The following is a 14,179-nucleotide window of genomic DNA, read 5'->3' as shown; positions in this document are numbered from 1 at the left end:
CCATCTAATGCACTCTTTAAATAGCAGGGCGATGCTGAGCTGGGGGAATGTGTTGTAATTTAGATGAGGTCAGAGCTTGGTCTACGGTGCAATCCTTTTCCAACTTCTCACTCCACCTAAGATAGCATTATGCGCAGCCTAATCATTTTAAGGCCAATCACGGCGTGACACATTTTGAGCTTGTAGGCATGCTATTTTTGCTTTGATGCAACAAAGTATAAATCAGGCATAAAAAAGTGTTTGCACCAAAATAATGACATGAAATAATGATAAACAGTTTAACCATTAGTATTAAACAGTTACAAATTTCATAACAGTTACTGGTTAAACGGTGAACCAATAACATCCCTAACTAGAAAAAGTGCTCCTCGGAGCACAGGTCTCCGCCAGCTCAGGTACGTTATTGTGGCCTCCTGGAAATGGCAAGCTGCGTGCATGATTTGAAGCATTTTGCTCAAAACGAAGCAATCCTGCAAACTTTGGAAGCCAACCTTAGCCAATGAGGATGGAATATAGAAAATCGGACAGATCCGGGTTGATCACATGACTAGAGAGATACTGTGTACCGATTTGCATGACGTTTGGATAAAATCTGTAGGAGTAATATAAAAAAATGGGTTTTGCACAAATTGGCCTCCTGGTGGCGCTATAACAGGCCCATGTGAAAAATGTGGGGCAGAGGTTCTGAATTGGCATCGAGGGAGTGTGTGTGCACAGTTTCACAGCGACCGGGCCAAATGTGCCGGAGATTAGCTGCTCGCGGACGGACACACGGACGGACGGACAGGGTGCAAAACATACTCTCTCGCCATGCCTTTCGGCCTGGCGGAGACAATAAGGCAGCAATTAGACAGTTTAAGCTTTGTACTGTAATGTGACGGCTGCCTTCAGTGTAACTTCAGGAGTTGCACTGAAATTAAATAATCGTAATGTCCTGATCTTATATCTGGCAAAGCAGCATCTGTCTCTTTCTCTCCACTATGCTCTCTGGTATGGTGGAAATGCCGAAACATATATAGTACCTACTACAAATACTACATAAAACTAGTAGTAAAACCGTTTCTGCCTTGTTGCCACCCTTCTGAATCTGTTAAACTGACCATAGACTCTAGTCTACTGTCACAGTAGTCACAGGGTCACCAGACTGATCTGAGACAAGTTTCTGTGGCTTACAGCTGCACTATGGAACTCAGAGGAATAAAGGTATGACTCACCCACATATAACACCCCCCACCATCACCACACTGTCCCCCTCGTAGTGGAAGCATTCCAGAATAAAACCCTGCTCCACAGAGGCCCACACACACAGCCTTGCAGAAACTGATTTTTCACAGAAAGCCTCTAAAATTAGCTTCCATTAACTCCACTGCCATTATTAACTTTCCGTTGATGCAGCAGCACAGTCAGAGGCACCATGACGTCAAGTGGTTCAGCACTAAGTCACCTGCTGAGCAGCTGTGTGTCTGTGTGTGTGTGTGTGTGTGTGTGTGTGTGTGTGTGTGTGTGTGTGTGTGTGTGTGTGTGTGTGTGTGTGTGTGTGTGTGTGTGTGTGTGTGTGTGTGTGTGTGTGAGTGAGTGAGTGAGTGAGTGAGAGAGAGAGACTTATTGCTCAGGAGGTGTGTACTTACTGCAAAGGGCTGTGATGTGACTGCTGTCCTCGTGGACAAACTTCTTAGTCACAGCTTCCTCCATAATCTGCTTCACCTGCACACAAAGGACCATAAGATCACTCCATGAAGCCATTGACATTGTTTTGTGTGTTGTGTGATTGCCTCCCGGAGAAGGAAAGGCAGGGTGCTCAGATGTGTCATCTCTGTCAGCTTGTACAACATTATTCTGAACTGTCTGCCTTGTGACTGGTGATGCACACCAGTCACAAGGCAGACAGTTCACAATAATCACCAGGAACACTAAATTGATTATTTTCCTATTGGTATTGTATTTGTTAAATTTGTTAAATCCAGTGCCATTGACGTATAACACGTAAAAAAATAAATAAATAAAAAAGTTTTTTTGTCTTTTTTTTTTTGGGGGGGGGGACGTTTCAGAACCCAAGATATCGTGATCCGAAGATTCGCTGCTCCATTCACTTCTTGGTTAACTTATTACTTAAAAAGGCTGTATCTCGGCTCCTGTGTACTTTTTTTTTTACTATGTATTTTTGGTCCAGACATGCTATTTTCAAAGGCAGAATGTCAAAGGCACAAATGTCAACGAGGTCGCGATGACCTCGTTGACATTTGTGAAAGAACACAGTGAAACCCTCAGTGATTAGCAACCATAAGGGGATCCATCATGCTGGAGATAAATATTCTGTGACTACTTGAAAAAAGGTAAGAAAATCGATTGCTGGCACAATACGCAATAATTGTTTTATTTAATTGGCACCGAATGAGTTAAATGACGTGAGATTAACTTAAACAATAAACAAAAATAATAAACTAAACCCATCATTAGGAAATGAGCATCAATAAAGTGTACAGTCTATCAACCAGTGCACTGACTAGCGCTAGAAAAGTTCTGGGGTCAAATCACACTAAACAACCTGTGTTTGTCTAATAATGCCATAAAAACTAAAACATCTATCATCATGTTACACATCATTAGCTTTCATATATTTATATTAATTATATATCACACACACACACACACACACACACACACACACACACACACACACACACACACACACACACACACACACACACACACACACACACACACACACACACACACACACACACACACACACACACACACACACACACACACACACGTATGAAGCACTGAACAAAGATAGAATATTTTATAGTCATAAAAGAAAACAACACTAACATGTATGAAGCACTGAACAAAGATAGAATATTTTCTGAAAAGATAACAGCTCAAAAAAAAATCTTGCCACAAAAGCAGCAAACATGCCACCGTCTTCCAATTAAGGACACAGATGAGGCTGTTCCAGCTTTCTGACAATGTTCCATCTCCAGGGAGGCATAACGGCACAAAGTAAGTTTGGCGTTGTTGGTGTATCTCAGTTCTATCTCCTACAGAGTTAATTGTAGACATTAATTAATCTGGCTGTGGCTGACACCACTGCTTTGTTTCGTTCCGATAGACAAACAGGACGGATTTAATTGCTCCACTGTGTGATAAAGCTTTGCTTCTTTATGCTGCCGTTCTGAGCCTTGTTTCCTGTCGTTATGCAGGGAGAGCTGCAGGGGAGGCAGTAGACGTGTCATGCTGATGTTCATGACAGACCAAATTAGCCTTATGTCACCAGGATGATGCTCAGGTTTAGGGAGAGGTTGGTTGTCACTGTTTTGCCAAAAACATTACTAACAAGGCAACCTATAAGTGTGCATGACAACCACCTGGATTCAAAAGTCTCCCGCATGAGAAACCAAGAGTCTCCCAACAGGGTATTCTCCCTGGCCGAGAGATATTAAGCCTCATTTAAATGTTGTGGCGCACGGGTGTCATGCACGCTAATAGCCGGTGTACAAGCTCACAACATATTGCAGCATTGCGCATTGCTATTATGCCATTTTCAGTGTGCGACACCTGTGCACAACTTAGTATTAATCTTTAGTATAAATCTATAAATGAATTTATTTATTCTTGTCGTGGTGCTGTGTTTCAGCCCAAGTTTGGTGGACAAATTTGATGACAGAGTGACATACACACAGGACCAGACAGATGGCATCATAAGTAGTTTTGCACTCATACTTAACAAAGCTTAATCATCAATAATGCAATGATGGGCATCTGGTGGTGCAGGGGTAAAGTTCCTGCCCACCACAGTGGAGACTGGGGTTCGAATCCTCCAGCGACTTATTCAGCATAGTCAGGCACTCTGACGAACACAATTGGCCTGACTGGCCCCAGCATCACCAGAGATGTAGTCTAAAAAGCTAAACTTTAGCTTTTTACCCCGGCACTTTACACTTTACACAAGGCTGCAAAGGGAACTGTTTTGCCCTTTAGGCATGCAGCAGGGAAACTTCTGTTTATTATGAATCACCAGTGGAATCAATGTGTCCATTACATGCTCAAGAACTTAATAAAATTAATAACAACTAGACCATACCCGTGGGGGGATATGAGCACCCACGCTTGTTTCACGGATGTAGCAACACTGGCATGACACACATGATTTGTCAACCCGGGAGCCAGCAAACACAAAAACGCTAATAAACAGCTGACATTTGGGGAAAGCGAAAAACGGTGTTCCGTGCACATGGTAATGGTCAATGGCTGTGGCTGTGCAAATGCAGAGCAATTGCTCCAGCCACTGAGGAGAACCGGGCAGAAGAGATTTTGGGCTCACACAGACACAGCAGCACAGAGCTTTGTAGAATTATAGGAGGATTGTATAGTGTACTGTAGCTTAAATATAGTCTTTAGTGGCTCACTGTTGGATTAATGGGGTGTGTAGGTAAGCAACATCCAGCACCCTGCCACGCCAGGGGTTTAATAAGTAAATTAAGCAGAGATGTACAAATAGATCTATGTACATCTTCAAAACAGATCTATAGCTTTATCCAATGAGTCAGACCAAGTTGACACACCATGGTTTGAGCCGCCAGGAATAACTGCCCCTCAGTGTGAGTGACGAGCTGGAATGCACCAGTGTGAGACTGGATTGATTGCATATGGGAACCATCCAATTTGATTAGAGCTGCCTGGAGGTTTACACCTTAACTCATTCAATACGGGAACGCATCTGTGTCACTTTAGATTTCTTTGGCTATTCAAAAGTAGCAGATATACAAGCTCATAGTGCGGCACTCGGTGCCGCGCTATGAGCTTGTAGATCTGCTACTTTTTTTAAATCCTATTTCTTTTGCTAATCTTTGAATATATATTTTTTAAAGGGAACATTTGTAACTCAGATCTTTGCTTCTGGGGGTCCCTGGAACAAAATATTTGACAAATGTTCGCTTTAAAAATATATATATATATATTCAAAGATTTGCACATATTTTCACGATTTAAAAAAAATATAGCAGATCTACAAGCTCATAGCTATGAGCTTGTAGATCTGCTGTTTTTGAATAGCCAAAGAAATCTAAAATGACACAGATGCGTTCCCGGTCTTAATGGGTTAAGTTGATGAATGTCAACACTGCTCAGAGTGCTTTGGCTTCAGCAATGTCATGCATTCACACTTTGATGTCTTTTTATACAACTTGGGGTTATGATGTTTTTTTTACCATGGTTAACCATTGCAACAATAGTTTTAATTATGTTCTTGTTGTAAGATCTAGATAATAGACAATAACTTAACAACATATGCTTACACATACTGTACACTTTGTAAAACAAGTAAGACGCGCGAACGCTGGAAGCGAACGCAGCTCGAAAATATTGTGTATTTACGGACTTGTAATCTGTGTTATTTCACCGTGATGGGGAGAGAACATTGACGTGTGTGTGTGTGTGTGTGTGTGTGTGTGTGTGTGTGTGTTTTGCAGGCTGTTGTGCATTTTAATCAGAGCATTGTCTACATTCCTGCACTCTGGCACACTCTGGCGGCTGCACACAGGCAGTGCACGCACACAGAGACACAGAGACACAGAGACACAGACACACACACACAACCCGAGCACGGTTTCATAGTAGGCTGCACTTGGGCGGAGCCGCGCCTTCCGCGTTCGCAACTAAGACTGTTCTATCCAATGACAAGTCGAAAGGGGTGGGCTATCTATCTGCTATAATCTACTATAATTTATTAACAACTCGTCCAGTTTGATGCACCGCATGCACACACATTATTAATGGTCAGTAAGCTGTGAGCATAGCAGAGTTTCACAGGTATTGGGGTTATTTTTACCCCTTTAAACAAACAAAAGCCTCTGTAACAGGGACAGGGGGAAACAAGTGCTAATCTCTCACACACACACACACACACACACACACACACACACACACACACACACACACACACACACACACACACACACACACACACACACACACACACACACACACACACACACACACACACACACGTTTTCTAAAGCCATCAAACATTTCTGATGCAACAGACCAGTTCCGTCTCCAGGAAAGTAAAACACAATATCTGTGTGTGTGTGTGTAACGCCTTAGCATAGTAGGATGAATCCTGAAACTAATGGCTTCTGGGAGGAAACAAAGACAAGCCCTCATTAGCAGACTGTCACTCTGTTACATAAGGATCCATTTACTCTCCTCATGGCTGGAGCAAACACATTAAGCACACCAATGATGACAGAAAGTTACAGGTCTACGGGCACAGAGGTGGAAATTCTCTTCAAGTAGGGCTGCCACCATCTTCTTAGCGATTATTCTATCAATTACTTTTTCGAGGGAGGGAGGGATGGATGGATGGATCGATAGATGGATAGATGGATAGAAAGATGTGTGTTCTTCTTGTAACACTTGCATTATAAACATATTTTAATCTGCTTATAAGACTGTATAATTATAGTTAAAGAACTCATAAATAATCATAATGCTTCATAACAATAATCATAACACATTATGCAGTGTTGACCTTATATGTTCAAGTATTATAATGTTTCATAATTGCTGGACAGACACTCAAGAAATGTTTCTTTCAAGGACCCAGTGTATAACTATATCATCTTCCTATAATCTTCCTATAATTCCACAAACCTCTGAGACCAAACCTCTGAGGCCAAACCTCTGAGCCCAAACCTTTTTCTGCCCGGTTCTCCTCAGTGCCTGGAGCTATTGATCTCAAATTGCGCACAGCCATTCACCATTACGATGTGCATCGGACTGCGAAGCCCGTTTTTCGATATCACTAAATCTCAGCTGTTTATTCGCATTTTTATGTCAAAAATTGTTCTGCCCGGTTCTCCTCAGTGCCTGGAGCTATTGATCTCAATTTGCGCACAGCCATTGACCATTACCATGTGCATGTGACTGCGAAGCCCGTTTTTTGATATCACTAAATCTCAGCTGTTTATTCGCATTGTTATGTCAAAGAATGTCGCCATGCTTATGATGGCTGCTCAAACTGCGCATGTGTCGCATCTACAGCCCACCACTGCGTTACACTGTTGCACACACACAGAACACTCGCCTCCGCGGCCGTGTATGCGCGGAGCCGCACGTGCACGTTGGGGAGGCACGTGTCAGAATGTACATTATTTGTGTTCGCGACGGGGGACAGTTCTGGCCGCATGAGGATGTACCGTTGTGTGTGTGTGTTTGTGTGTGTGGGTGGGTGTGTCTGTCTGTGGCGGGGGAACGGCTCTGCCCGCATGAGAATGTACCCCGTGTGTGCGTGCGTGCGTGCGTGCGTGCGTGCGTGCGTGCGTGCGTGCGTGCGTGCGTGCGTGTGCCGGGTCGCGCATGTGTGTTGGGGACGGCTCCGGCGGGGGGGCCGCAACGGGACACGCAGGGGGGAAGGGGGGGTGGTGACGGGACGCGCGGGGAGGACGCGCGACAGGAATAACCCCACGTTTGCAACTACTTTCGCCTGCGCACTTCACCGGGTATGGTCTAGTAGTTGTAATACATTATAATTGTAAAGAACGTTTCAAGCATACTTGCCAGCATTCGTCATAAATGGATACCACCACGAGCTAGACCGTGTTCAGGAGGCCCGGAACCCCATATACTGAGATAACTAACCTATTCATCCCAATATCACCATATATGGAGATAACTGACACTCATGTATGACATCATAGACCCCTCCTGGAAGCTCCATATATGGGCTAACCGAAACATCCAGGCCTGACATCATAGACCCTATCTTTGGGCATGACTGACAGGGGTGGGGGCTCCATATATGGATATGACTGACATCACCGTAATGACAGCGGCACCGCAGCCAACGACATAAAAAGGCAAAGGAATCCCCAGGATAGTTCAGATCCATCAGCGATACCTAGCCACATCAATAAGACACAATACAGATCCCAGGTAGCTGGCTTTATAACCCAGCTACTCACATTCCACAGATTCTCCTTCTCCCTAGACTGTCAAGGGGCATCTCGGTTTATTCCCTGCTTGGATACCATCACAGTCTTGAGTCAGGTTTAAACAACCAGTCGAGTATTTGGTCTTTTATAATAATGTATTTTAATCACTGTTATAATGCATTATAGTGTGATTATAAGTCACTATAAGTGGTCATTGTGTGCTTTTAGTGAAGTAATGTGTTATGATTGCATTATAAGTACTTATGAGTGCTTATAACTGTACAGGTCTGTAACGAAGGGTGTACAAATGGAACCAAATGGACCCGTACACTCTCAGAGTTAGGATTTTACAGTGTAGAATGGGGTCCCCGAGATAAACAAAATCGTATCAAACGGGGAGCCGTGGCCTAATGCATATCAAACGGGAATCCTTGCAATTAAAAAGTTTGAGACCAACTGCTGTAGTGTTCGGTTTCCCTCACAGGACCTCATCTGGCATGATGACAAGACACGACGTCCATCTTGCAAGCCCTGCATGGCCCATGGATGGAGTTGGGCTGCTGCATAATATAGTTACATTTTCTGCCACCGCACATCCAGAGACATTAGTGAGGTAATTATTTATGCCTTATTAAGACTGGGAAATTAGGACCTGAGGGAGCATGGTTTTGGTGTGTGTGTGTGTGTGTGTGTGTGTGTGTGTGTGTGTGTGTGTGTGTGTGTGTGTGTGTGTGTGTGTGTGTGTGTGTGTGTGTGTGTGTGTGTGTGAATGGATGGAATCAACTTATGTCTTTGCCTGTCCTGGCAAGAGTGAGTGCTGTACAACAATATTTCTTCTGGAAAAAAAGGAGGTTAATGTTGTTCGGGGGCTTGCTGGAATGCCAGCCAGCTCCAAAGCACCTCGGTGTACGCCGGTCGCCTGTATCGGATACTGTCCTTCAAGCAACACCTAGAAGTTAAGGCCAAGGTGACATCAAGGGTCTCTCTTATCTGATGTTTTGCTGACACGACCTGGGGAGCCTCCACCAAGTCCAGACGCTATGAACATCCACGCAAGCCGCATCTTTACCGGATACGGCAGTGTTGTGCCAAGGACCGGCCATACCTTCTTTTGATTGGTCGAAATGGAGCGGAACTGTCTGCGACAAGAGGCGCGCCGTCTGAAGCGGACTTGAGCCACCGCCGAGCGAGCTCAGGCGAGCGAGTCGCTGTGCCGAACTTTGCAAAGTCCGCTTCAGCCGACTCAGCGCCGTTCGAGTCACATCCCGATAGGGAAAGAATCGTGAATCAGGTTTTCGGTTGAGCGTTCTTGTATTCGGCACAACTGCCAATCAAAGTGACTACTGGCCAATCACAGCGTGTCTGACAGGATGGAAATAATCATTTACTGTAATATAAGCTTCTTTGTTTTCTGCATGATCTAAGCATGTCACAGTGCTTCACAGTAATTAACTGGAAACGAGGAACATAATGGCTCAAGACATCCTGGTATTCAAACAAGTAAGACGCGCGAACGCGGGAAGCGAACGCACCTTGAAAATAACAATAAGAAGAATAGAAAGGAATGAGCAATTGTAGAGAAGTGGGTGGTACAGTTAAATTAGTGTTCAGACTGGCGTAGCCACTGAGGTGAGCAGAGAGCTGAGGAGAGGTTTCAGCACCATGGATAGAGCCACTGAGGTGAGCAGAGGTTTCAGCACCATGGATAGAGCCACTGAGGTGAGGCAGTGCACACAGACACACAACCCGAGCACGGTTTCATAGTAAGCTCCACTTGCGGAGGCGTGCCTTCCGCTGCGTTCGCAATGATATCCGAGTGGACAGTAAAAAGAGCACTGACTCAGGTTTAAATGACCCCATCACACACACACACACACACACACACACACACACACACACACACACACACACACACACACACACACACACACACACACACACACACACACACACACACACACACACACACACACACACACACACACACACACACACACACACACACACACACACACACACACACACACACACACACACACAATCCTCAAACCATTTAGCAATAATTGTAGCTGACTGTGGATGAGACCTTTCTGGGATCTGTCTTCATGGAGGACAGATCCTTCTGACGTAAGTGTACGTGCCCAGGCCAGGAAGACACAGATAACAAAAAGGTCAACATAACATCCTCACCGCTGCACTGCAGAGTCATTACAGACGCTTACGTCTCTAGAACCTCCTTTCCCACTGAGTGTGAACCTAAATTTGGGGCGACAATGAGGTGAGCCCATCACCTCAATCCCACCACATCAGGCAAGGCGTGTCGAAAAAGATGCCAGTTCACTCTGTGTCGAGTCTCTTAACTCATTCACTGCCATAGGACGACTTTGAAGACTTTTTTCCAAAGGCCCAGACTGCCAAGGACGACTAAAACATTATTTTTTTTAAGAATGTTTAATTTTTAATCTTTTTTTTTTTTTTTTTACGCACACAGAACCAGGAGATAACGTGATCCAAAGATTAATGCTCTATTCACTTCCTGGTTAAAGTATTTGGGAAATATTCTGTATCTCGGCTATGTATTTTTGGCGAGACATGTTATTTTCAAAGGCGTATGACAAGTGAAAGGGAGGTCGCGATGACATTTTTTATATAAATATTCTGTGACTACTTGAAAAGGTTAAGAAAATCGCTGGCAGTCTGGGCTTTATTTATTTATTTACTCTGGCAGTGAATGAGTTAAGTACCAGCACCAGACCTGAGAGGCAGCTGCAACCTCTGAATCATCCTTCATTAGTCGTCTCTGGAAAAGGAACCACTTGGGGTGTGTGATATCTCATGCGCGCCTGACACAAAAGGCACGTTGCTTTTGCCGAGAAAGGTGGCCACTGCCTAGTGTGGATGTGAGGAAAGGCCATCGGCTGACATGCACTGAGTTCACTGCTCACTATTAGTGCTCAAACTGGTGAGGGTTAATGGATTATGAGTTTTCTAATGCACCTTGAAAAGCTTCACACAAATGAAGGGGGAGGTAATCATCACTTCTCCCTTAGACAGGTGACATAGTGTTTTATATTTGTGATGATATTGAATTTGTGTTATTTTTTATGTTATGTTGATGAATTGAATACATAGGATCCCAATGGAAACAAGACCGCAAGGACGTTTTTGGTGTTATCCTTTTAGACCAAGTGTTTGACTGTATGCGTAGTGTTTTGTATTTCTGTCTAATAAAAGATTCAATCAATCAAAAACCACATATTAGTACATTATTTGTTTTTGTGGATATGACTTTACAGCACACATGTATTTGCAGATAGTTAAATACATGTGAATCATAGAAAACATTTGTCGGGTAATAAACTGCATTTGTGGGATCAATTTGACAGATTGCTGTGGTATAAAGGGGACAGAATTTCCCAAATGTGTAAAACGTGCTTCACATGCAGAAATGGATCCACAAAAGCGTAACATTTTTTTAAGATTATTTTTTCGTGGATACGACTTCACACCACACAAATGTATTTGTGGATGATAAAAAAACATATGAATCACGGAAAACATTTATAAGCATTTTTTTTGTGGATAGTAAAATACATGTGAGTCACATTACACGCAAGTTGTATTTTGTGGGTTACAACTAATTAAGTCCAATAAAAGCTTCCATATAATCGGTCCAGTGGGTTCAGGGTTGAGATGTGAGCTCCGGACACACAGACAGACACACAGACAGACACTCTTATAGACGGCTAGCCTCCTGCAGAGCCACACTGTAAAAAAAATATCAATTAGGCCGATGGGCAAGTATGCATCATGGGGTTGTATGAGAACCCTGTGAACAGTGGAAATAGGCAGAATTTCCTTGTCAATATGGGTTGTACCGTACATATTGTAGTTGCTATAGACTATGATAATAATCAACAATGAATAGAAATGCACATCAACAGTGTGTGTTTCCCTTCAAGCATGGTGATATCGTGGAATCAGGTGAAGACAAAGACCCTCTGTTTAAGTGTGAGAGGACTGTCTCGCCACTACAGTATTAATCATCAGTTGATGTAATTCAACTAGTGAGCTACTGTTGCTGCTGAAGCCTTCAGTTGCCAGGCAATGCCAAGGTAGCTAACTGCTTCAGTGAGACAGAGACCTTTAAACTAAGAGGGGCTCAACCCAACTCCGCACTGTTTGGTGTGTTTAAATGTCAAAATCCATTGATTGTCCTTGGAATGTGTTCCGTCATGCTATTGATTTTTTTAACAGGTGACAGATGGAGAATACAATAACTGCCCTGATAATTATATTGATCGTGTCGTTCTAACAATTCCTTCCAGTAAGGACAAATGTATCTTAAAAAAAATACAACTAACTCAGTATGGTAGGTTAGTAATTAAGTATATTTCACTAACGTTTCTGCTAGTCTTTTCTTATCTACAGAAATATCTCTGATAACTTACTGTCAAACTAATTTACTCTGTATGGCCAATTGGCCATGGATGCTAATGAGGGAAAAATAGCACTGTCTGCAACAAATATCTATTCAGCCAAGCTTCTGAAGGAAAAGATATGCCGCAATGGCCACCTTGGCAGCCATCTTTGTTTATCAAAATATTGTGAAAAATACAAATTGACACCAAATATCATTCAAATTGATTAATTGCATACATTTCAATACAAAAACCCAATTTTGGCAGCCATGTTGAAAATTGGTTTTCAAATGTCCCATCGGACAAATTTGATCAATACCCTTCGGAGAGCAAATGCACCAAATTTCACGCTTTTATAATAATTTGCTAGATTCTTCCCCTATGCGCTCCAATAATACGGCAGCAACATGCCCATACTCCTGACATTTGAAACATCTAAGTGGTGCTCTTTCAAATGGCCTGACCCTGTAACATAAGTAATCTAAGTATACTTACTCTCTCTGGTAATACATTCCCTTCAAACACCAGACGTACTAACTTCGTTTTCTCCCGCACCTTCCCAATTGCTCTTTCCAACTTCACATGGATTACTGAAGATGCTTTCATCCCCACAACATACTTATGTTTACCACCTACTGAACCACTTGTTTCGCTCCTCCTTCTCTTTCCATAAGCTCTACTATCTATCCTCCTCATCCTCACCTCGGCTTTCATTGTCCGATTCTTCAAAAGACAACATTTAAAAAACCCTACCACTCCGTCCACCTGTAATCTTTTTAAAGAGACTTTTATTGCGTATGTTACGAAGACAGGCATGATGCTGCCCGCAGAGTGCGCAGACATCCAATGAAACCATTCCATGCCCTATTTAGAGTGCAGCAGGCGTAACAATTTTATTATTTACAACAGCAGAAAAGGTGGCTAATTGTTGGGGTGAGGAGTAAGGTTATTATGTGCTGATGTTCAAAAGCCTCTGTCTGTACATCCAATCTGGAATCACGAGTTCATATGCTCATGGTTAAACCTGTAAGTAAGCATATCATATAGACAGGTTTTCCTAAATGGTTTCAAATCCAGCTCATGACCTGTCATTAATATAATAATAATAATAATAATAAATAATAATAATAAGGGGGCCAAGGAATGCAATATGCAAAAAGAAATATGTGATATAAGCCATAGAAACAGAATAGATTGAACTTGAGAGAAAGAAGACCACCCAGTTAACAAATGAGCATTCTAAACAGATGAGCAGAGTGCTGAGGGATTGTGGATATTGTAATGTATCTCTGTATCATGTTGCTTATAATGCAGATTTTAAACTTGAGTAAAAATATCACTAATCATGACAAAAGTTTGAAAATGTTTGTACTTCATCTAGACAACACAGATGGATTGTAGATTTCAATTAGGCTTATGTATTTTATCACCATAGTGACGATATGAATGAATGTGTGTGTGAATGTAATGCACAATCATTGTAAAGCGCCTTGGATAAAGGCGCTATATAAATGCACCATTTACCATATTTAGTACTCATGAGCAATTAGGGGATAAGAATCCTGCTCAAGGATACCACAACATATTGTCAGGGACAGGAATCAAACCATCACCTTAGGGTTCACAGGTTGCCTCTCTGCACATGAGTGTGTGGCTATTTAAACTAAACCTGCATAAGCCAAGGCTTGAACCAGGGACCTTGTGACTACGGCCAGTCACACTACCTCCTGAACTACTGCTACCCCCAAACTGTGATTGAGAGAAAGAAACCTATGCAGCTACCAAATGAGCATTGAAAACAGCTGAGCAGAGTACTGAGGG

The 14,179-nt window shown here is 42.8% G+C and overlaps 1 protein-coding gene across 3 annotated transcripts in view; it reads right to left on the bottom strand.

Moving 5' to 3' along the window:
- Positions 1-14,179, bottom strand: part of sgsm2 (small G protein signaling modulator 2) — a 93,104-nt gene that overhangs the window by 75,486 nt on the left and 3,439 nt on the right. For all 3 annotated transcript variants that reach the window (XR_013933153.1, XM_080428386.1, XM_080428387.1), the window contains exon 2: positions 1,629-1,704. Coding sequence is in view for 2 of the 3 variants with exons in the window: in XM_080428386.1 (XP_080284512.1) it covers positions 1,629-1,704 (76 nt within the window). In the remaining variant the exon portion in view is untranslated. The remainder of the gene's footprint in view (positions 1-1,628; positions 1,705-14,179) is intronic.

This window comes from Gymnoscopelus braueri, assembly GCF_963280865.1.
Source record: "Gymnoscopelus braueri genome assembly, chromosome: 5".
Lineage (NCBI taxonomy): Eukaryota > Metazoa > Chordata > Actinopteri > Myctophiformes > Myctophidae > Gymnoscopelus > Gymnoscopelus braueri.
Note: the sequence above shows the minus strand (reverse complement) of the source record. Positions and strands in the feature narration are given on the sequence as shown.